The sequence below is a fragment of the Nothoprocta perdicaria genome, unplaced genomic scaffold, assembly GCF_003342845.1.
Source record: "Nothoprocta perdicaria isolate Ctin4 unplaced genomic scaffold, notPer1 scaffold_43, whole genome shotgun sequence".
Taxonomy (NCBI): domain Eukaryota; kingdom Metazoa; phylum Chordata; class Aves; order Tinamiformes; family Tinamidae; genus Nothoprocta; species Nothoprocta perdicaria.
The window spans coordinates 994,989-1,019,871 of NW_020455677.1; the positions used below are offsets into that span (position 1 = coordinate 994,989).

General features: G+C 39.3%; 1 protein-coding gene across 1 annotated transcript; it reads right to left on the minus strand.

Annotated features, from left to right (window-relative positions):
* Positions 1 to 1,748: 1,748 nt before the first annotated feature.
* On the minus strand, positions 1,749 to 10,569 carry LOC112953234 (cytochrome c oxidase subunit 7A-related protein, mitochondrial). The gene is made up of 3 exons (XM_026046251.1): positions 10,428 to 10,569; positions 4,975 to 5,109; positions 1,749 to 4,081 (listed from the first exon to the last, which is right to left on the minus strand). Exons 1-3 carry the CDS (start codon positions 10,497 to 10,499, stop codon positions 3,938 to 3,940), a joined length of 351 nt encoding a protein of 116 aa, XP_025902036.1. The 5' UTR covers positions 10,500 to 10,569; the 3' UTR covers positions 1,749 to 3,937.
* Positions 10,570 to 24,883: the final 14,314 nt, after the last annotated feature.

The window sequence follows — 24,883 nt, forward strand, 5'->3', positions numbered from 1 at the left end:
CTCACTGGCATGCTGTTAATAATGTTACACTCATAACCTCCTTGTGCTTCCCTTCAAAGCAAAAAAAAATTAAGCAACCTGTGCATCACCTGCAGTGCAGCCAACTGGAGTGGATTTCCAATTAATAACCTTCAGTAAAGTAATATCCAATTAGTACTGAATATTTATAAGGCTGTTTTTAACACCCGTTGCTGGCACTAGTGCTTAGATTACAGGAAAGTTTTTCCTGCTTTCCATCTTAAGTAGAGCTCAGCGTTTGGATCCTGTGAGGCTTTTATCCAGGTTAACAACGGGGGAAAGAGTGGCATAGGTATATATTATGTGTCATAAAATGCTGGTAGTTTGCAACTGTTTTTTTGAATACAGTTTACTATGATTTTCTGTGTAGTTTATCTGGTGTACATACATCTTTTTCTCTGTGCAAAAGCCTTCTGATAACAGTTAGTGATGAAAGAGAAAAACTGACCTGTGACTCCACAGAAGTCTTAAAAGAAGGTTTAAATTTTTGAGAAAGCCTGGTGAAGGTGGCGGGGCATGGAGGTATATATCATTGGTGTAGCTATGAGAAATAACCCTTAAAACCTCTGGTCAGCTTTCAGAAGTCCACAAGATTAATAAACTGCATTCTGTAGAAACTTGAGCTTTCTGTTTTCCTTGATTCTTCTTCTGCTGCCCTCTAATGAAAAACAAAAAAATGCTTTGAGGCAAGGTCAAACTATTAATGTCTTATTATTGTAATAACTGGTTTACTGACACTTTAAAATGTCAAGGGAAAAGCAAAAGTCTGTTGGACTGTATGATAACATTGTAATATTGAAGAAAAATCCTCTCCTTAGCCATATCTGTATTTTTAAAACACCTCAAAGACATATTGCACTATCATCAACATCTTCTCGAGTGCATTTATTTCAGTACTCCCACATACAAGGTAGAGAGAGATCTTATTGCAAAACAGTTGCAAAAATAAAACTATTGAATTCAGGTTGTCAGATCATTTAAGAAGGAAAATGATCATTTAATGTTCTTTACATTAAAGTCCTTTAATAGTAAGGTAATGTTGTAGGGATGGATGACTTCCCTCCCTCCCCCCGAATACTGAAAATTTTAGCCGTTCTCCCTCCAATATCCAGCACTTTGTGCTATGAGAGCTTATTATGTTTTTATTCTCTGCTGTGTATTCAAGCCAAAACATTAGAGTACAAGCTGTCACTTATAACATGCATCTTGTTTTCTTGCTTCTCGGTGCTGGCAAGTTGCAGTCACAAAATAAAACCGAGGCTTTTTGAAAAACAAAACATACCACCTATAAAATAAAGCTGTAGTATCCAAAGTACTCTTTTTGAAGGATGACAACTCAAAATATAAGGAGACTTCTTCATGCTGCATCTGACTCCTTGTTTTCCTGGCTTCGGACCCAGTTTAATATCATGGCAGGGAGAGACTATTTCTTTTAAAGGTAAGAGTGCTGAGGGCTTAAGAACAAAATGATGTAGTTTTCTATATGGCGGACGATAATGCAAAACCCCTTAAATCCTCTTGAATATTCTGACCTCTCTGACATCAGGAATATTTTAAAATAGACTAACAGAGCTTCTTTTTCTAGGAAGAAAAAAGGCTTTAATCAGGCTCTAAATTCTTTATTGAGATTTGAAAATAATTGAGGAAAGGGGCAAGACTCTTGCCTCCCTCCGCTTCCTAAAGCTCTAGGCTGCAGCTCGCAAGTCTTCCTGCTCTTCAGCGCACTTTGCTGTGGGAATACAGGGAGGCAGAACTTCCTCCCCCTGCAGGCACCAGGCACCTCTTTGTTCTTTAATCTCTGACTGAAGCACAGCTGTGAATCTGACAGGCTGAGGCAGCCCTCTCTTATCTAGTTATAACCTCATATCTGGTTATTTGCAGGATTTGAAGGTTTTCTTTCCTTTTTTTAACCATGAGCGTACTTTGTTTTTAAGGTGCTGCTTGGCAAATAACTGGAAAAAAGCTAGACCAGGGCAGCAGAAACACAACTCTCCATGGCATGAGCTGTGGCATATAGCATACTGTGGCAATATATACAACCAATACTCCAGATGGGCTGCTTGCTTCATAAGAAACCTGGACTTGAGTAATATGTGCCTTATTTTTGTTCTTTTCGCAAGAACTTGAAAGAGTATTTCTACTTCTTAATAAGCTATGGGATAATAGTTTAGTTCCTCTTCCCACATCTGCCTTAGCAACAATCAGAAAGTTGTTATTCTCTATCTGAACTCTAAAAATAGTTATTTTTTATAAGCTCAGAACACAAATTTTCTTGGCAAAACTCAGTTTCATGAAAAGTTACCTGTCAAGTTCATGTTTAAAGCAAAGTATCCTTTATTAGAAGATTCTTGTAGGTGGTGCTTAATCAATGATAATGCAGGGGAGATGCAGACTAACTTTTTAAAAAAGATACTGCAGCCTGCAGTATCCTGCAAAGAATATTACATTTCTAGAAGCACGGGCTACTGAAGATAATATATTTTATCGTTAGAGACTTTACAGCTGTCAGTTCCTGCAGAACCACATTAATCCTTTGCTATTCTTTTTTTCCTTGCTGTCTTTACAAACTAGTGACCTAACCTCTTCATTCCTGAAACACTGACTGAAACCTGAGACTGGAGTACAAGCAGCTGTTTTCTTTATTGCGGAACAGTAGTAAGGCTTTAGTATAACTTAACTGGAAAAAAAAAATCCAAATGTCTTTTACTAAAAGAGCAAAGAAACTTTATCAACTGTCTTGCCTATCCACCAAGAAGGTGGCTTCTTCAGGGTTCTGGAAGAGATTTTTGACAGAGGTGAGTGAAACCTCACTTGGCCAGACTTAGTGGACAAGTGACCACTCACAAATTAGAGGAATGCCTGCCTCTCCATTTAGAGGATACTCGTGTCAAAGACTAGCTTTCAAAAATCAAAGTCTTGATTTTACAGGGGAGAAAGAATTAACTGAAGGGTTTTATAAACTTCCACCCTCTTCTCCACTTGGCAAAGGAAACACCTATATGCTGCTGAGCTAGGAAATGTAGTGCCTTTTTTTCTTCCCACAAAAACAATTTATACTTAAGTATTCCATAAATTCTGAGATAAGGTTTCAAGAGAATTACCATCTCAAAAAGATTACATTAAGGCAGTATTCTTTATGTTCAATAAATTGTCTAGCTTGAGATCTATAGGCTGAGCTAGTATATTTCCCTATGGAGTCAGGGGAAACAGTATGAAACTTTCAAGACTTGTCATTTTTATTTTTCATGTATTTAGCTTTATTGCACAATACAAGAGAGTCTGACAGGCACTAGTCCAAAAATTGGTATAACTGATGCTACAGTGCTGCATTCTGCTGCATGCATTGGTGTTTATACTACAGAATAAAACCAGATCAAGTTTTCAAAGGAGATAAGGCCTTTCTCCTAAAGGTCACTAAAGGTACAAATATTTAATATATATTGCAGTATTTGGAAAAGTTCCATTGCCATGTGCTTATGTAAAATGAGGTGCATATGACAGGAACACATTCTTGGTGTCTAGTAGTAATTAAATAATTTGCTTTACTATTTGGAAACTGATCGCATCTCCCCACTGAGGGTCATGGATACTGCCCCAAAAGTTTTTCTCCTGCCCTAGCTCTGGCATTGACTGGTGGAAGGGAAGGAGAGGAGAGAAAAAAAAGTAAACTTTCTCCAACGGTTTATACAACTCCTGCACAAAAAGCAAGCCTACAATCATAGGCTAGAATGATGGCTTTAAGTATTTGCTTATGTGATTTCCAAAATATATAGGGCAACTCATTTAAAAATACTTTCTCAAAGGCATTTAATTTAAATAACACACTCTGTATGATCACAGGGTTAAAAAGCAAGTGGAGAGAGACAGCTGCAGGAGGTCCTTCAGGGAAATGCCGTTAGTCCCATTCGTTTGGGCTCGATTACTTTTGGTTTCTTGGTTGTGAGGCCATGTACAGAGCTACCAGGCAGTAGATAGTCCCGCCTATTGTTAGAGCCATCGTGGTCCGATAAAGCAGCTTGTCCGGAACTCCCCGCTTCAGGTGGACTGGCAGCCCGTCTGCTTTCTGTGGGAAGAGTTTGGAAAGAAAAGAGTTATAAAGAGACCACCGGGAAGAAGCTACCTTAGTTAACACTAGGAGAATTTTAAGAGGGAAAACTGCTGAAAAATGGGTTATGTGCAGTCTAATGTATCAAGTGTTTTTCATTTAGCAAGACAAATGCAAAGGCAAGTTAATTTTATTAGCAAAAGCTGTTAAGTGCAGGCACAAAGAATACCTCTTCAAATATATATTTTTTAAATAGGACCTGGACTGAAAAAGTGTCATCAACAAAAGAATGTGAAGAGAGATGCATAAAAGGTTATTCACCAATTCAGACTGACACATTCCAAGTGCAAGTGGCATGTAAGAGAGAAAAGCGTACATTACACAAAGCACATTCTTGAGCTCTATTTCTTGAGAGGAAAAAACAAAAGCAAAACTAGCTTTGAGAAGTCCTGATACACTTATAAACTGCACAGATAGCAGACCAGATGACCTTACTGTACTCTTCTTCTACTACATCAATTACATTTCAGCTACAATATACAAAGTAGTAATAATCCCTGTTTTGCCCCTCCAGATGTTCAAGTCACATGCATGGATTCTCAGATAAAAATTACATCCAAAATCGAACAGTACAAGAGGTATCTTTTAAGGCCCTCCTCTCCACCCCCTCTAACTCCCCCCCCTCCCCCCCCAAAAAAAATCCATAACCTACCACACTAGACTTTTCACTTTCTGTATTTATCCCAGTATAAGGTCACTGGGGACCAATCCTGGCTAGACTGCAAAAAACTCTTTCTTAAGCAGTCTTTAAAAAGGTATTGTAGAATGACAAATTAGTTAGCTACTTCAAAATAGAGTAAAACATGATCTACTCTCTCCACTTTTCTTTAAGTTACTCTTAAAGTTGTTACCTGAAAAAGTTTCTGTAGGTCTGGCACCTTGTTTTTACCCAAGAAAGAATCATCTGCTGGTAAATCTGAAGCAAGTTTAGTTGTTGTCCCAAAAACCAAAGGTGGGGATTCAGTAGATACTATTGGTTTGAGTCCCTGCATAAATAAAGATTAAAGTATATAACAATTGCAAAATTACCAATTGTCACCTTAGGCAGACATGTTGCCAGTCATAACAAGGATACGTTACAAAGAATATTCCTCTAGCATGAAGACCTGTGGTTTAATTAAAAAAAAAAAGAAAAAAGAAAGAAAGAAAAAAAGAAAAAAGACCTAAGGATGTATTACAGGCCCACTTATTTTTCTCAGCTACAATTTTGAATCGGGAAATTTTATGAGGGGAAAAAACATAGCTTAGAAGCTTCCTTTTTGATTTCTTCACAACATAAGTTTCTAGTCATACTTGTAAAAATTTCTTTTCCCTGTAAGTTTTCTTGTGCTGGTACTTTGTCAAAGCTGCTGCCTATTTTTACACATGGTAGTACTTGCACTGCTAGGAGCAGGACGTTCCTGCTGCTTAGGTCAAATAGTCAAGAGACTAAACCCTTCTCCTACATAGTGAAAGGACTGGTCCATGCCAGTGGAGTTAGGACCTGCGTGTTGAGGAAAAGAATGGCTAGGACCATATGTTGTTTCATAGCAAAGTAGTATATGGACCTCAAGGACACTGCAATAAGCCTGAAGGGATGACTACTGTGTGCAAGTACTACTACACTCTGTAACTCATATGCTATTGTAACTGTCCACCTCTATTCCCTTTGAGCAGCATTTAATTTTCATAGAGTTCAGAAGTTTGTTCTCTACTTTTGCCAAAATTAATCCAATTTTATGGTTATGGTTTTAAATGAACAAAGTTACAACTTCCCTCAGCAGCCATGAGGTGGCCTCCTTGCATTTATTATTATAGCTACAATTAACTGCCACACCTTAGCACAGGATAGTGGCATTTTTGAGTTAGGGCTCTTTAAACACTTTTTTTCTGCCTTGCCATAGAAATGAAAAGCAGCATATAAGTCAGTTAACGCACCGTTCTTTTCATTCAAACAGAAGCAGCAAGTGCTCTCCATGGATTAAATTAGAGCTGCAATAAAACCCCAGCTTCCTCTCAAAGGACTAGTTAATGTATTTTGTACTTTAGGAGTATGGTACTCACAGTGGGACCCAGTCTAGCAGTCTTTAGTTCCTCTCATGTCTGCCATAGTTCAGACATACTTCCTCCACACCTCTGTAGATTCCTCATGACAATAGCTATCTTTAATAGAAATGTTAGGTTTTTTCCTGCACCCCACAACAGCCTAGGGATTGATCACCAGGACGCTCCTGACGAAACCGGTTCAATTTTATAGTGCCTAAATGAATCTCTCTAATCTCTTGTAACCTTATTGGTTTGTTTTGCAAGAAAGTGATCAAAACTGCCTTCTGTGACACAGTGAATCCAAGCATTCCTGAGCCAGACTAACTAGTGCTATTCTACTGGACAGGCTTGGACAGAGACAAGCACCAAGTTATTTAAAACAAGGCAGGTCTAGCCACAAATACTGAGAACAAGCCCTCCACAAAACTACTGCTAAGGCAGGAGTAGTTTGGGCCAATAGATGCAAGGATGGCCGCTGGTTCAGAAATGCTCACAGAGTGCAATTTTGGACTTTGGAGCTGATGAGAGCTTTAAAGTACTTTAACAGATTGTGCTTTAAAAGGCTAGTGGTTATAACAGAAACAACTAGAGAACAGATACTTGCATAGGGAGTGTGCTTGTGACTTCACCTCCTCCCTCAACCTCTTTTCTGCCCTCTTGATTGTCATTATAAATTGCCTTCCAAAACACTGATTTAGTTGAGAATATCCCCCAGTGTCACTGATATTGTCTGACTGGTTTCAGAAAAAAAAAAAAATAAATAAAATAAAAGCTGGAGATGAAAGTTCAGTTTTCTAATGCAGATACTTCTTTAATCCAGACCTCTCATCCCAACATAAAATAACCACATGCTTGCTTCAGCTGAATATATGAGTGTGTGGATGGAGAGAAAGTGGAAAAGGCCTGTATCTACCAACTTAACCAATCTAAATTACTGTAGCTATATAGACATCCTCAGTATCACAAATAGGAAGTTCAGCACATCATTTTGGGTATGTGACTAAGAATACTCATTGTCATTTAACTGCTACTTGGTGTTGAGCTCCACAATAACTGAAGGCTTATTTATTAGCATCTCTGCACTCAGCTTCTTCTGTTCTATGACTTCGATTTATGCTACATAACTATGTTTCACACTGATAATTGATAAAAAAGGTGTTTATTCTTTTTTAGGAAAAGATTAGAGTCCCAATTCTCGAGCAAAGCACAGCAGATCTAATCACGCAGAACAGTCAATACCGCCAGATTTCATCAGCATGCCACAGCAATGACCTTCTCAAATGCTGAAATGAAAGATCAGGGTATGGAGCCAATCCAAGAAAACAAACAAGCAAAACACTCAAATGTCACTAATGTTTTATCTGACTTTCTGCTAACCTCTCTATAGGACCTTGCACAGTTCAGCTGGAATGTCTAAGGACACAGTCCATGCACTGGTTGAGTAGCATGTTGAAAGTTAGAATACATATACATCTTGCTAGCACACGCTCCCAAGCTACATTGGTATTTTTCTGACAGCATAAAATCATTAAAGATTTGGAGTGTAATTTAACAGATATAGCACCATGCTTTAGCTTGCAAATGTTAGGGAATTGTTCCAACTGAATCAGATTAAGAAAGCAAATCAAGGACTGAAAAGGAAGTGAAGTTGAAATATTATTTAAGAAGATACACTGATGAAAGCTTCATGGCCATAGTGAACCTAACTGCTTATCACCTAAACAGCGGCTCCTTCACAGCAGGGCACAAACCACTGCATGAAGCTAAATACGTCATCAGTAACATCGTGCTTTCACATGGGACTGCTTAGAGGCTTTGCTTGCGCTGGAATGACAAATGTAAGTAAAGATGGTTTTGTGTATTTAAAGTATAATCTACATTAGGAAAGGTTAATCATGATAGTTTCCCAATAAATCTAAGCAATTCACACAAACTAAAAATTCTCATCTATGATTGGTGGTGGTTTTTTTGTTTTTTTAAACTAGCTACAAGGTGAAATACTTTGTATCAAGTGAAGTTACCTTAGCATGACTACACTTCTCTTAGGACAGTGGTCAGCATTGAAGAATTAGGGAAAAAGGCTCCATAGCTTGTCAGATGGTACTTGAAACGGGTCCCACTGTTTGTGCTTTAAACATAAACTAAACATTTGAGCGAACAGGTTTTCATTGTATCTGTAAGTGCAATGGCATTCGTTACCTAAAAGTGAGGAGTGATTTTAATCTATTTGTGTCCATACCTGAGAAAGTTCCCATTTATTCAAACAGGCTAGATTGTTCAAATTACTTTACATAACTTTGTAAGATGCAAAATTAAGCCTTTTAAGAATGTTAAGATAAAAAAAAGTTTCAAACTAAGAAATTTTGTTAGTCTGCGTTGTTAGCAATGTTACTGTCAGCAAAAATTTTTGAAATGCACTTTCACTGATATTTTGCAAGTCCACAATAAGTTTGCATTATCAATCTGCATCAGAACAAAACTATGTTGGAATGAGTCGGAATGCAACATTATGTTAACAGAGTGAAATATTATATACTTGACCAAGTGCAATTTAAATTGTGAAAAAAAAACTTCATCTTTTCAGAAACATTAAAACACAATGGCATTAAAAAAAAGAACTGTTTTAAACACTTGGCTATGACTGTTTATTGAATGCAGCAAGGAAATCAATAACAAAAAACTTCACTTAGAAGTTTTGAACTTAACATTTATCTACTGACATGATTGCTTATAATCCCCATTTATCACAAGCTATTCCATCAAACTGATGCTTCTGAACGAGTCACCTGGCAGTAGATTCAAACTTAACAAACATACACAACTACCAAAAAGCTAAGATTGCTAATCTTGCAAAAAAAATGTATTGAAGACATTTTTAATGCAGTTATCTGCTGCACAGCATATTTGATTCCCACAGTTAAAAAGTAAAACATGGGAATGCTGAGCCAGAAAAAAAAAAGAAAAAAGCTGTTTTTCATCACTATGCTCAAAAACGAGTGAGGGAGTGTTCTGGAGTTGCTCTGATGCTTTGAATAACTCAAGAACTCAAGAACCTTAACAGAACAATCTTGATTGCAAAAGGTGATTGGAATTTCCAGACAAAGCTTCCATAGACAAGGAGATGCAAGAAGGCAGGATTAGGCTAAGAAAAGCTGAAATAGATGCAGAGCTATCTGCATAAAGCTATTTTTATATCATAACAATATATACTAGTCTAAAAAAAAAAGCATGTAGTAGCATGAGTAGCTCCAGTCAGCTTTTATTAATGATCTTATCAGAAGAAAAAGTCATCCTTTGATTTCATCTATGTACGCATATTTTTTTAATCTGAAATCTGAAATCATATCAGAAATATTTGCCTTCTATAGGTAGTTCTTTGGGACCTTGACTTTTTCCCCCCATCCTTAACCCAGGGAACAGAATGCTTTATTTTATTATCACTGTTATAATTTTTATGATTTTAAGAAACTTAAACCATGCTGCATCTGTCTCTTGACAGGCTCACATTATAAATCTGCTTTGATGACTAAGAAATCTATGTCGATAAGAAAAAAAAAAAGTGATTTTTCTCTCACCAATGTGCACTTCTTTTAATCCTTTAAAGTGACCTGCACTGACTAAAGGACTTGGCAGTAAGTGCAGCACTGCTCCAGTTCCTCACAGCTGCTGTTTTACAACAGATGCAGTTGGGGCTCAGAGGCAACACCAAACTAATCAATGACAGCATGTTATTTCCTGGCTCTAACACCCCACCCGCCCCAAAACTGCCCCATGATCTGCAGGGCAGAGCTCAGCACCTCATCTTGCCCAAGGTCACAGGACAGGCCCTAAACAGCCCCACTGCAGCCCAGTCCCTGGGTTATGGACTCCTTCCGAGGCCGGGGACACCAAGACTGGCTATATATGGAGCACACAGCTTGGAAATGGGATGAGGCAAAGAGAAAAACAAAGAAAGAAAAATATCCTTTGATTTCCTCTATGATTTCATCTACACCAAACCCTGCAGGTCCTGCAGGGGAGTCCTGCGAGAGGCAGCAGGGCAGCAGCCCAGCGCACTCCCGGCCTGACCCCCGCGGCCCTGCCCGCCCCCCACAACAGCGAGGCTCGGGACCGAGCCGTGCCCGCCCCGCCGCCCCGTCCCCGTCCCCATCGCGGCGGGCAGAGCTGCTCTCGGCGCCTCCCGCTCTCCCTGGGGGCCAGTGGCGCCGCGCATGCAGGAGGACAGCGAAGGTCACCGCGGTCGCGGCGCCCCGGGCAGCTCCGGCGGCGCCCCCGTTACCTGGGGGTTGTAGGCGGCGGACGCCGCGGCCCCGACCAGCCTCTGCGTGAAGCCGTTGAACTTGTAGTACATGATGGTGGCGGCGGCCGCACGCGCGCACCTAACGGCCACCGGCGCCGGCTGCGACGCCCTCGCGCAAGGACCCCAGCCGGCACCCTGCACTGGGAGGACCCGAAGACTCCACCGCGAATGCCTGAAAGCAAACTCGAGAAGGCGGCAAAGGGAGCAGGGCAAAGAGGAAAAGCTGTGAAACAAGGCGATGCTTTTCTAAACACACTTAGGGAAGGGCACTTTGGGGCAGGTGCTGTTCCTAAAGCAACGCTGACGGACATTTCTAATCGGGCACCATGCAGCACGCCTATCGGGCTAAGACGTAATGCGCCTGCGCACCACTGCTCTGCAGCCGCGGAGGGACGGGGGCAGGGGGTGGGTGATGACGAGCGGGATGATCAACCAATCAACGCACACATAAGGTGACGCTCCGCCTCCTGCCAGTGGTGAGGGCGGTGGCGGCGATTAGGGGCGGGGCTTGACGGCCGTTAGGGGCGGGGCTCGGCGGTCGTTAGGGGCGGGGCTTGGCGGCCGTTGCGTATTTGAGCGGGGGTGGGTGACCATGAGGATCCCTTCAGGATCCCGTTGAGCTGAAGGGGGCGTTGTGACCTCGGAGTACCGGAGCCCGCGAAGGTGGTTCGGGGCGGGCAGCTGCTGTGCAGGCGGCGAGTGTCGCTGTTTGTGCGAGCTCCTGCGAACCTCTCTCCTAGCGCCCCGCTGCTCGCTCTTGAGTCTGTCTTGTTCGAATAGGGCTACGTGATTCCGTGTCCTCCTTCTGGACTTGCTTCCTGTGCTCCGAGGTGGTTGTAGTCTCCTCTTGTGGGTGCCCTCTGTTTTGGCACCTAGGCTGTTATTGCCTTGCCATAACTATTGTGGTAGTTATGGACATCTGGCATAGTTGTTTTTTTGCTGAGCGCTTTAATTCACTCCAACAACTCATCTAATACATTGGAAATCCATCATGTTACTTGCTTTGAGCCTTCCATAATAGATGCTTTCACCCCCTGCCTTGGTTTGAATATAATGTTCCCAAAAATTCTAGGAGCCCTAAGACTGAAGGCATAATGCAGAGCCTTTTATCAACATTTAGGGCATTCAAGGTCCCAAGAGGCCTTGAAGCTACGGATATTTTGGATATTTTGTGGTAATCTGGCTTCTGCAAGTACTTGGGGCTGTAGATTGCTGCCAATAAATATCTCCTTGTTAGCACTCCAAAACATACTGCTGTTATCTGAGTCTGATGGTGCAAAGTCTTAACAGGAGGTCACACTGAGAGTTGCATACTGTTGGTTAAGATCAAATGTACTGAGACCTTTCTAAAAAGGGTGATTTACTGATAATGTTTTGTCAGTAACGTCCTGGACCTGAGTTAGAATATCCTCCGTTAGGAGTCCCATGTGCAGTTTGGCAGATGTGCATGCTATAAAAATTGCTGTGGTCATGCACTGAGGGAAAACTTACATAGTTTGCTAATAAACTGGGATTATATATCTTTTTATCTGTAGAAGATGTTTTACAAAGAACATCCACAATTCCTATGCTTGACCCTGTGGCACCTTCTACTTAGCTTTGTAGAATTTGAGCCTAGTGGCAAATAAATGGAGTCTTTCTGGGTTTATTCCCTTGTGAACAGACATATCCTATGCTAATAACTGTTCAGTAACAAGGAATACACCTGTGAACTCTGTACTTCCCTTTACTTATAAGAACAGGAATATGAACCAGAAGTAAATATAGGTCATTGGTGCAATTGTTGTTATTTGTGCTTGTTGTGCTGCAAGTTAGGGAAATTTTTCTTTGTGGCTGCAGTTCTACAAACCCTGTCTCTGTTTTCCTGTCAACAAAAGAGCCAGGTTGTGGTGTTCCATACATGATGCCTGAAAATGATGTTTCTAACTCTGCATTAAAAATGCTAACCTGAGGTGGTAGGTGATCTGCACAGTAAGTAGGAAATTTATGAGAATATTTTTTTAAGTGTTAGCAATTACTGAAAGCTCCGAGGATTTCACAAGACTAGGAAGTACTAAATGAACTCGAATATGTGTTGCATAATTTATGGTAGAAAGGAGGCTGCCTCTCAGGACTGTAGTTATCTCAAATAAAACCAAATACTTGTTAGATTGCAGATATGCCTGTGATAGAGCAGGAAGACCCTATCTTTAGATAGGGAAATACATATTTTAGAAAGGAACGCTGTGTATCTAGGACATATTTGAAGAGTTTCGGTGCTTTTGAAAGTCTACTGAAATCCTTGGGAACTGACTTATATTATAAATACTCTGGAATCTTCCTTGGCCATAGTCTGTGTGCAGACGCACCATAGCTCCCTCCACCCAGCTACTTCAGCATTTACTCTGTGAAAGAGTTGTGCTTAGCAAGCTTGTAGTAAGGTCATCTTATGCCTGATTCTTCTAAAATTTGTAAAATGTGTTAATCTTGGAACAGTCCCACAGGAGCACAGTCTTCTGCAGGTCAGATATATGAAGATAATGCCATTGTGTTAACTAGTTCGTCTTCTGTGGGAAGAAGTTCTTGAAATGTCGCAAATATTGACTAAAAGCCAGAGAAACGAAAGCTTACTGTCCAGAAGCACTGAGGAGGCTGTGGAAAAACATGTACCAAGTTATGCCCCTTTTCACTTGATTAGTGTAAATAGTTATGTTTAAAAGTAAACTGGGACGCTTTGCTGATGCTTCATGTTGAAATGAAATCTGATGGCTTGTGTCTCTGCTGTTTTAGCTCAGAAAATTAAAAGACCGGGAAATCTTCTAGTTCTTGTGTAGTTTCCAAAAGAGATGGATAAGAGGATGATGTGATTAAAAATAGAATAATATGAATGCTCTTGTTCTTATAACACAAAAGCATGGGGACAGTTAGGAAAAGGAAAGTAAAAAATCAGAATTAGGTAAAGCCTTTCCTTTAAAGGAAGAAATTTTCTTTGGCTTTGTACTCTTACACTGTCTTTTGCTTTAAGCTCTAGACTTTTGCCAAAGACTACTTTGCTTATCAAACTTTCTGATATATTGGGTAATTAGACTGTAAAACTTACTGACATAGGAAGCCACTGAGGCGAAATGAGGCCAGTCATTCTGGCAAGCTTCAAAGAAGGATCGGCCATCTTTGTGGACCATAAAACTGTGTTCAGTTAATGTAAACAAAATGTCCTGGAAGGAAAAGACTTTAAGCTGAGCTATGACTTTTTAGACATTAGGTCAAATTGGGGCCAATATCATGAGGATAGAGTATTTTACCCTTATCATGTCTGTCCAACAGGCCTTTTATACCTTCATCTGCAGAGTGGTATTGGCAGCAGCTGGAGGCACTACTGCCCTAAGACCCACACTCTAGGCTACTGTATTTTTTTTTCCTGTATTTTAAAGGCAACTGATTTAGTACACACACATTTGTGTTGATCATGACTTGTTTCTAAAATAGCATTAAGATTATGCTTCAAGATGAATAGGTTTATGGGACTGAATGAAAGAGGCAAAGTACCTTGAGGTTATTCTGTGGGGTTTTATTTCCTTCAATTTTTGTGTATTTGTTTTCTTTCTGAGGATAAAACAAAGCAGCAAGAGCTTATTCCATTGCTTAATGAATGAAACCTTCATATGCTGATCATGATTTCAGCACAGATGTCTGTAACTCAAACTCTGAGAATCTGCCCATGCAGCTCTGATCTTGAATTGCTGAGAACAACTGTGTGGGTGGATTTAGAACATGAAATTGCTGTGTGCACTCATGTTTGTTTATTCAGAACTCATTTTTAATAGGGATAGATTGGATTTGCTTAATGTTTGTTTCATGTGTCTGTATATAAACATACGTATATAATATATACAAAACCCCAAACTAGATGATCACCAAACACAAGCTCTTTTAATGTATGAGACTGACATTGTAAACATGTTGCATTTGAAACATTTTCACAAGCAGAAGAAAAATCAAGTCTGTGTGCAGAGTAACCATCCAAGGTAGTGGTTACTTCTGAAATGTGTACCTGAATTTCTTACTGCTTCTTAACAGGCCTAGAGATTCTGAAATGTTTTATTTAATAATTACCTAAAGGCTTTGTGTCATCTACCTTTAAGAAAATAATTGAAATGGCCAAATCGCCAGATCTTTGTTTTATGACTTAAAACCATTATCATTTTTGAAAAGTTGTAATAGAACATTAGATACTTTGCACCTTGACTTTGATAGGGATGACCATGGGTTGAAGTTCGTGCTGTAACATCCTTTGTCACCTCGCATGGGAAAGGCAGATTGTGACATGACTGTACCTTACTCTTCTGGAAGTTTTCCTTTAAACATTATGCAGGTAGTGGAATAGGTTCCCAAATGGAGTGAGCAGTATCTTTGGACAGCCAAAGGTAAAATATCTGCTAGGTTTTATATTTTTACACTGCTGCCAAACCCTTCCTTCATCTTTTCCATCTGTCTCCCTAGGCTGTGTTTACCTTCCCAACATTCAACAGTCCCTAGCAAAAGTTTATTTTTTCTCAGACTTATTGTAGATACTGGTCAATGATGCACCGTCCTCATATTTCATTTCTTTCCAACCTTTTTGCATGTAAATCCACAGATTATATTCAGAGACAGCCAAATCCTTAATACTTAGCAAACTTCCCCAAATAAAAAGAGTTCTGTAGACTCCCCCCCAAAAAAAAAAAAAAAAAAAAAACCAACCAAAAAAAAAAACCCACCCCTCTGCAAATGCTTTCAAGGTGTGATAGATGGTGGTGTAGAGTCAGGCTGAGGAAAAACCTATTTCAAGGCAGAATATTAACTATATTAACTACTAAAATATAATTGCTTTGGAAATATAGGAGTTTACACCAGGGTGCTTGAATATCATTGCCTTTTGCTTCTTTGGTTTAGTGCCACTCATGAGATCTTAGTATTTAGATCATACAGCTATAGTTGGGTTTAATTCACCCCCTTCCACGAATGACACTGCCCTGTTGGTAACACTGTCCTCTCTAACAGTGGAGAAGATGATAATCCCGAGGATGCAGCATTGCCAAAGCCAACTGCTCAGAAATCATGAGCTTGGTTTTAAAAACATGCCAGTTTGTTCACTACTTAGTGTATATGATCAGTTTTTCCCATTTCTCTGTCAAGCTGCAAGATGTAAGGAACGTGAATACATAAAAATGGTGTCATCTCCTGGTCTCTTCCTGAACCCAGTTTTCCTTGGGAAGTTTTCCTACAGCAGACTCTGGCTGAATCTCAAGTCTGAAGAGGAAACTAGGACCAAGCTGTGTGCCAGGACTGCTTGGCCAAGATACAACCTAAGAGAAGCAAATCTTTTTGTAGTAAGTTTGGATTTACTAAGCTGGGATGTGCATCTCCCATAAATTGTTTCCAGTACTCTGAATTCATAAAGGTTGCATGTGGAATACCTTTATGATGTTGAAGAAGAGAAACTAAAATTTTACAGAACAAAAGGGAACCTTCCTGCAGATATGCTCAGCTGGGAAACTCTAGACCAGGAATGTCCTTTTGAAATAAATCACTCATTTCTTCCTGCCATTGCGGCTTGTGTCACAGAGCAGGCTCGGAGCTCAGACTGGATGCATTTTCAGATGAAGCAGCACTTCCTACTGCAAGATGCATTTGGGCAGCGCACCTAGTGTGTCCAGCCACTATCCAGCCAACCAGACAAGACTGGAGCCACTCTGATGTTACCTTCCCGTGATGCGCATGTCGTGGCCTCTGCATCCCCTCTTCCCTTTCACACATTACTCCTATTGTCTGCACTGCTTCCTCCAAGTAACAGCCTGAGAAACTGTGGAACACTGGACATGAGGGTACAGTTTTTTAAATCCTGATTCCTGCCTAGAATCAGGTTCACAGCTATTACCTGTGAGGTGCCCTTCTGGGTGTTGCCTTGGGATAAAACAGCTCAGAGCTGGCTGAACTTTCCCTATACTCACTCAAAAGCCCAGCTTTGCCTCAATTACTTGTCAAGGGGGCAGTACTTGAAGGATTTTATATTTGGCTGACTTTTAAAAGGGCATACTTAAATTTAGTAGTACTAATGTCAACTGTCTGATTATCAGATAAATCTTTCTCATAGAAAATATTCATGTTTTATGAATCATTTAGTATATCAGAGGTAACATCATAAAAATTGATTGCTGCCATGAGATCAATGTCTCCTCCACTGCAAATAAATGCATAGTTTTGACTGCATTTATTTTGGAAGATTGTATTCTTCTAGCAGCAGGAACCATTACCCTGTGATAAAGCACTTTACTACTGACATTCTCTTCTAATTGTCTTCTGTGCAGCATGTATAGCCTCACTGGCATTCTGCAAGCATGTAATTATTCTTGTTTGGTCTTCTCATAACACAGTATAATTCAGATCTATTTCAGGAGGTCTTGCAACCTCTTGCAGGTTTTTCCCCCATTGTCTAGCTGTATTATAAATGATGTTTTTTTCCAGTTTAATATGCACACTGTCTCACTTTTTACACTTTCTTTCATACCTTTTGTACTTTCTACTGCCATTAGAAAATGGGCACTGTAGAGCTGGGAGTCTAGATCTAGCAGATTTCCCTCATGGCAGTTCACTGCATAGAAAAAAGGTTTAGAAGATAAGGTGTGGCAGTGTGGGAGAGAAAGACTGGGGGAGAATATAGAGAAAGTCAAAAGTGAGAGGGGAAAAAGAAGCTCAGTTGCTGACTCCCCCCCCCCCCCCCCCCCCCCCCCAAAAAAAAATCCTAGAGACTGCTGGAATGATTACTATAAAAAGAAGGAAAGCAGAAAGGAAATGTTACTGAGCCAAGTCCCTGCACATGTTAAAGAGCTGGATAGCTGCAGAAGCCAGGAGGCCACCAAGTCCAAGCTGCCTGCAGCATCTGCCTTGCTGCAGGAACTGATCCTCAGCTGTGTGTACACAGCCCTGAAGAGCTATGGTGAGATTCAAGCTTCATAGTACTGCTCTTCTCAGCTTTATTTTTTTCCAAGCAAGAGATCCTCTGTGTAAGTGCAGGTTTGTGGATATGAATGGAAGCAATGTGCTGACCACACTTAATATCTCACTAAAAAAATGGAGAAATTTTGTCATTTGACAATATTCTCCCTCATTTTTTTTTCTCTCAGTAGATATTGCTGAACCATCTCTGGCTGCAGTGTCTTGAGTGATGCCAATTACTAATGGAGAGTTTCATTTGGCTCGGTATGTAGGAGCCTGAGCTTTTGTAACTGGAAAATTCAAGTTCTGTTTCGCAGAGAATATTGGAGCTTGCAGGACTATTGGTAGCACAGGCATGTTTTAGTAAGAGTGCTATGTCACGTTCTGCAGCTTCAGGAGCCTGAGAAGGGCTGGTGAGGAGGAATGGAAACAACTTTTAGTTGCTTTTTGCTTTGTATACAATTGATTTAGCAGTGTGCTTTTTCTTTTCTTTTTTTCCTTTCATTACAGTTCTCTTTGTAGGTTTTACCATTAGGAGGTGATATGGCTTCTTGTGGGATTCTGTGTCTCTATTAGGAAACAGTACATGTTATTCACATTTCAAAGGCAGAATGGAAACTTGCTTGTATGGATCCTCACAATTGCTGGAGGCATCTCTTTGACCTCATTAAATTGCTTGCTCTAGATCCAGTTGCCACCAAACAGACAGTATCAGATGGCTATCATTTGAACCTCAAGCTTTTTATATGCACTGGCTAAACACCTGCCTTATAATGTAGAGATGGGAACTAAATTGATGGGAACTAACATGATGGGAACCAAATTATTCTAATTTCTTTCTTAGTTTTTGCTTGATTATTAAATTACAGCATCATGTTTGTAGTGCTTCAGGCAGAAATGAATTAGGAATGAGATCTGCATGCCTCCCTTACAGAAAGGTTTTATTGTTAGAGACAAGCATTTTTCTAATGCTATTAAAAAGACTATTTAAGATTCCATATATTTTCAGTGTCATCTAAGAGCTGACTTTGATGCACACACTTATGCAGAACTTTGGAATAATACCCAGATGTGCCTGTTGTGCTCCAGTTGGGGTAGTTACAGCCCTAAATCTTAAAAACGTTTTTAAAGCTGGTTACAGAAAAAATAATTCATGAGCTATGAATATATGAGTATACTTTGCTTTAAAAGAGTAGAAGAAAGCTAGTGGGATAAAGATGTTGCCTGGGAGCCCATATTAAGGCTAAACGCAGCAGCATTTGCTGCAGATGTTGCCACGAGCCTCGCGTGTGTGTTGGCTGACATGGTGCTGACCACAGGCGAGAGCTGCGTGCGCAGCAGAAGCCGGGTTTAATGTATCAGCTGGTGCAAGTGAAGGTCAGGTAGGGACTCTCCATGCTGAGAGGATACATTTCAGGAGAATTTTCCAATGCTCACTGAAGAGGAGAAAGCATGTGACCTTTTTGTTTTTAAATCAAAAAATCTCTTTGCTTGCATGTGCATTTTGCTGAGTTGCAGCCTGCAGAATCCCTGCATCTCCTCCTTATGCTTTTTGGTAGCGCTGAGTGCTGAATGAAAAGGAAAACAACTGCTGAATGAGATAACATGGGGCAAGATTCTCTTCTGCTTGTCTGATCTGAAAGGCTGCTGCTTATGCCAGTGATAAGTTCAGAAGGCATTTAGAAGGAAATAGTAAATCACAAATGTTGGCAATTTAAGCTGTTGTTAAAGTGAATAACCCCAAGGAATTGGTGAAAGTTTATATTTAGCAAAATACCAATTGGGTTATATTTATTAGTGATAAGTGGACTGGGGAAGTGCTTTTTGGCATGTTGCCTTGAGAGACAGGGCAGAATTCTTGTATGTATTTCCATACAGAGGAGCCAGTAAGACAGAGCGTGGTAGGCAGGGTGGGAAGGCAGATGCTTGTCTTGCAAGGTCACTGCAGTGGGGTGGTACTGCTGTTCTGGAGGGGTTCTCTGAGGCACAGGAGCCTGCTACTGTGTTTGGTGACAGAAAGGATATGGGGTAGCTGGGAAGGGATAGTGACTGAGGTCTTCCTATGATTCTTCCTATGAATCTTAACCTGCAATCTTTTAATACTAGAGGGAAAGGCTGTTTTTGAAGCTGTACAGATGCTGGTAGCCTGACTGTTGTAACACTGTTGGAAATGAACCATCCAGTGTGAGTGCAAGTCCCAACTTGGCCAGCTTACTTTCCAGATGCTGGGTAGCAGCATGATCCCATTTTGGTAATCCATCAAGATATGAAGTGTACTACAAATCTGTAACTCCATAGATTTGTTACTCCAGCATCGCTTTGGCAATACTTGTTCATCTGTCAAGAGTTTGTGACAATGACCACTAATGCTGACATACAAATAGGTGGCTAAATGACGGCAGATGGAGCTACTGCAGTTGTGAGTGAATTTGAATGGGCTGCAGGATGTGGAGAGTTAGGTTAAAATTGTAAATGTACAGCCAGATGCTTTAGGCTGTTTTGCATTGTTTTGTAGAAAAGGTTTGCTTTGCCTGACTGTTTCCTCCTGTTGTATACGGCATTTATAGTTGTTAACCTTCACTGAAACAAAAAATCTGGAGTTGAACTGCCCTTCACATGTGCTTGGTGCAGTCTATAGGAGGAGAAAGCAAAGGTAACGGCAGCCTCAGACACTGGATTTTAATGTTAAACTCTAATGCTTCTTGGGTGAGGAGTGGAAATGAGAAAGGAAGGAAGGAAGCCTAAGGAAACTAACAGGATATAGATGCTAGAGGGAAGCACATGAGTGAGCTTCGTGGTCAGTGGTCTTGTTGAAGGTAACCTGGCATTGCCCTCCAAGTCTCTGTCTTCCATAACCCATATGACAAATAGAATTTTCTATCAAAGCTGGATTTAATTCAGTACTGGTTACCTGGCTCCCTTTAAGAAGATTTTGTCTTAAAACATAACTTATTTTTAAGCTTCTTGTAGCAAAGAAGATCAAAAAGTTGTTGTGATCTTCAAAAGCCTGACACATCCCAAATACACTGCACCAAAGGCAGAAATGCTCAAGGAGTCAGTATTGATTTGAGGATTATAATCTAGCATCTTTGGCAGGAATCTAAGGTAGCTGGAAAGACTGTGTGTCAAACATGTTATGTTAGGTACCTAAATATGTTTGTCCATCTCAGTGCTACTGAGATACAATGCGTGAAAAGAAGAAAGGAACAATACGATCTTACCATAGTAAGTCCCTCAAAAATTGGACAGCAGATCAGCTCGTGTCCCTTACTTGAAAGAATGAGAGAAGAAGGAAGATCAATCAACCATTCAGGTATCTCAGAAAATTGGAGCTGTAAATAAACATGAAGCATGAAGAGCACAACTCCTAGGTAAGGATTATACATTCATTTTGGAGCGGGGGGGGACCTGTGCAACTGAGAGAACAAAGGATAAAGCTGTGGGTGAAAGGTTTCTGATTCTGTTCATATATTCCAGTGACAAATATTCTCCTATTTCCAAGGATACAACAAAATCTTAGCATGAAGTAGGCAAGCTTGTGATTCATTCTTAACTGTGCATTGCACTGTATTTTTAGTATCTATAAGTAAGTTTGTTTTCAGTGAAACTAGTTCTTTTTCTAAGAGTTTTATGCAGCGTTTCTCTTTATTTTCTATTGTAACTAATGCTTTTTTGAAGGTTAATGGATACCTTCATTCTGCTTTTCACTGCTGAGAAACAAAATAGGCTTTCGGGAAAGATGTAAGTAGCAGTGGGTAAATTCATATTACCAAAGCACTTCTAGATTTGACTTTTGTATTGAATTTCTTTTTTAGATTACTCGTGCTTCCCTTTTGAGTGGGCCTCTGCATGGCTGTACTTAAGGAGCACACTTTGAGAATGTTTTTCTCTTTTATACTTAAATAGCATCTAGTGTGGGTCTGTGACCAAGGTATTCTTAAAGATGGCATTTTAACATATGCCCCAATTTCACATGGTTTCCCATCATATCCCTCAGCTGACTTCAGCTTCACATACTAATTAAACCTAGCAGCAGAAATCATGCCTGGAACCTGTGTTGTCTTGGCCTCTACATATGACATGGCCTTTAGCAATGTAGAATAGGTTATCGTATAAATATACTGCATTCTGTGTGAGCAGCTCTAAAATAAATAAAAGTAGCAGAAACAGCTTGTGTTTAAATACTTCGTACTTTAAAAACTCATCTCAGACTCAACAAATTAGCCGCATTAATTCTACAAAAATGCCGTGTGTTTTCTTGGTCCCCTCCTTGGACCCCCCCCCCCCCCCCCCCCCACACACCCCTTTTTGGCTGTATAAGTCTTTTGATTTATGCTTCAGTCTTAGCTATCTGGGTTTTTGAGTAGTATAGTCATTTTGATTGAGTGCTATAGAGATAGAATACAATAAGAGGCCTCCATTATAATTCCCAGTTCCTACTTCAATATTGGTAAAATAGCAGTGAAATTTAGGAATAAAACTGGTTTCAGAGATTCCTGGGATACAAGGGAAAGAATTTTGATTTTTAACTTTCTGATTTTTAAAATTTAATGAATCTATTTAGTATTTTAGTTTTAAAATGCTCTTTGGGACATCAAGAATCTTTACATTTTTGATGTTCTATGTATCCAGGGTTATTATTCAACTGAGAACAGTGTGGATAGTATCTGGAGTGTAACAGCAGCATTAAAACATTACAGACACATGCAAATGTTATTTTTCTACTTCTGTTATTCTTCTATTACCTGCCAAGATACAACACCACTGTGAAGAGCTCCTTTGTTAAAAAAGGAGCCTTTGGTACCACTGGAATCTGTTTTAATCTCCGCTCTGTGAAGTGTATCAAGAAGGCCAGGAAATTTTATTTCATAATTTTATATATCTAGCACTGTATCCACATCAGTAGTATATATTTATTACTTTTCCAAATGATATTATACACATTTCTCTACAGATATGCAAACAATATATAAAATTAACATTCTATAAAATGTTAAACTTTTGAGTTTATAAAGAACAAAGGAGTCTAAAAAGCTCTAGTTGCAAACGTTCATATTTTATTAATCTGACCAAAGATTTATACTATTAGTATTATTATTAAAATTTCGCGTCAAAACAGATTGTCAGTTGGTTGCTCATTGCAGTCTTCACGGTGGTTAACTTACGTCACTTGCAAAAGATATTCCCTACCTTGAATTGCATTTCTCAGGCATATAGTATATTAGTTTTTAACTATAAAGCAAGCATTTTATTGCTCCATATGTGTTGGGCAAAACTGTTAAAGCTCCTGTTAAAACACCTGTCTGTCTTTCTATGCTTCCTTATATTTACAGGGATCTTTTTTATGGAGCAAGAACTAATGTATATCCTGATATGTGTGTTCACTTTTATAAACAAGTAAACAGGATAAAATATGAAGCAGCTTTCTTTTGTAAAATCATGATTTAAAAATCTTATCAAAGCAACATGATTTTGCTGTGCACAGTTTAGGTAAGTTTTCTGCAAATGCTTCCTCAAAAGTACATTTGAAGGGATAAACACTAAAATTTTCAAGGTACTTCAAATAACAAAAATTTCCTTTTCTGTGAGAGAAAATTGTGAATTTGGCAGACCATATACATTTTATTGGTGACCCATTCATAAGAATCTTGCTCTGTGACTAATGGTTTTTAGTGCACACATGATCATTTCCAGCCCAACACTCCAGTATCAAAAGATTTTTTGGTTACTACTCAGAGGGGCAGAGATGAGAGTTTTTTGCACCCACAGGACTTCAATCATATTTTGTAAACTTGAAAGCTAAATGCTACAAAAGCTGAAGACTGATCCCTTATAGGCAGTAATTTCTTACGTATGATGAAAATGCAGACCTTTTCCCTTAAATATAAGGGTATCAAGGTATGAATTTCACATGACAAGAATTTTTATCCTCTTTAGACTTGTTGCTATGTATACATGGATCAGCCATTGTACAGCAGGGGTTAATATCCCATGTTAAATGGCTGGCCCTCATGTTGATAAACTATTTAAAATCACCAGTTCACCAAAATCTTTTTTCTGGGGGGGGACGTGTTCATAAAGATGATACTCTACCTTTTATTGCAGCTATTATAGCCTTGTATCAAAAGAGATGATAACCTTCCATACTTTGTATTTTTTATTTTTGGTGTATCTACTGGCTTGATGGAAAACTGTGGAAGGAAAATGGATTGTGGATACCTCTCAATCCCAGTGATTTGGCAGAAGATCAAATGTTTCCAAGTGGCAGTACCTTAAAGGACTGCAGTCAATATACAGTTATACAGTGTAATACACAGTAGATCAGCCCTAAGAGTTGAACTTACTATACAGTGTATGATTAACTGTTGTTATCAAGAACTGTAATTGCAGTTCAAAACTCATAAGAATTTGTTTCATTTTAGATGAAGAGAAAAGCTGGTTCACAATTACTTACACTATCTTCACATATCCAGTTTTTTATATTCCATCTACTTAAACTGCAGATACTTCATATATTGAAAGAGGTATCTTCCATGAAGAAAAAATAGTATAGGGGTCAAATTGTCAGTTACTATAAATGAGACAACTTGTCTTGCTTTGGCTTTTAAAATACTGTATTCAGACACAGAGCATGCTGTACCCCATATCTGCATAAAACAAAGCCTGTGGTATACTTTATTAAAACTGTTTTATCCACTTAAAGATATGCTTATTTTTGTCCTCCTGTATAATTCAGTATTTTTTTTAGGCTTCATCAGAGTCACCGATCCATTGAAAATAAGAAGACAAATATTAGTACGAGTCAGGAAGCCTGTTTATTTACTATAGAGCTCTTGTTTTAAGGCTACCTTTGAGATTAGGCTTCTTCAACTTGGTTTCTCAGGAAACCCAAAGTCAACACACTGATTGCCATCCTACACAAAATTAAAAAAAAAAAAAAAAAAGTTAATATCTTTCCATAGGAGGCTTACAGAGGGCAAGTTTCAAAATAATATTTTATTATACCTCAAATTTAAAATACATAAGGTCATTTTGTCTACAGTCTGCCATACAAAAATCGAACATTAGTTATTTAAAATGACTTAGAACTCCACAGACCTTTACATAATTATTTTCAGTAGGTAACCTTTTTATCCTGGGTAAGGGATTCTGTAGCTGGCAAACACTTTATAAAGCATCAAACATTTTGTTCTTATACCAGATATAATCTGGATCTGTTCGTCTTTGAAAACTTCCTGTCCTTAATTGCTTATACAAAATGATTCATGATGTAAATTGGTATTCACAAGTTATGTGCATTAATCTGTGTTTTCCTTTTGTACTGACAGCTAAAATTTAGCTTTATAATTAGTGCTAAAATGCATATTACTTTGTCTTGAAATCAAGATAGCAGCATACTTTAAAGTATATACACATTCCTTAGGCATTTCAAACTACAGCCATGATGATGATAGTTTTGGGAGTGGCTTTTTTGGTGGGGA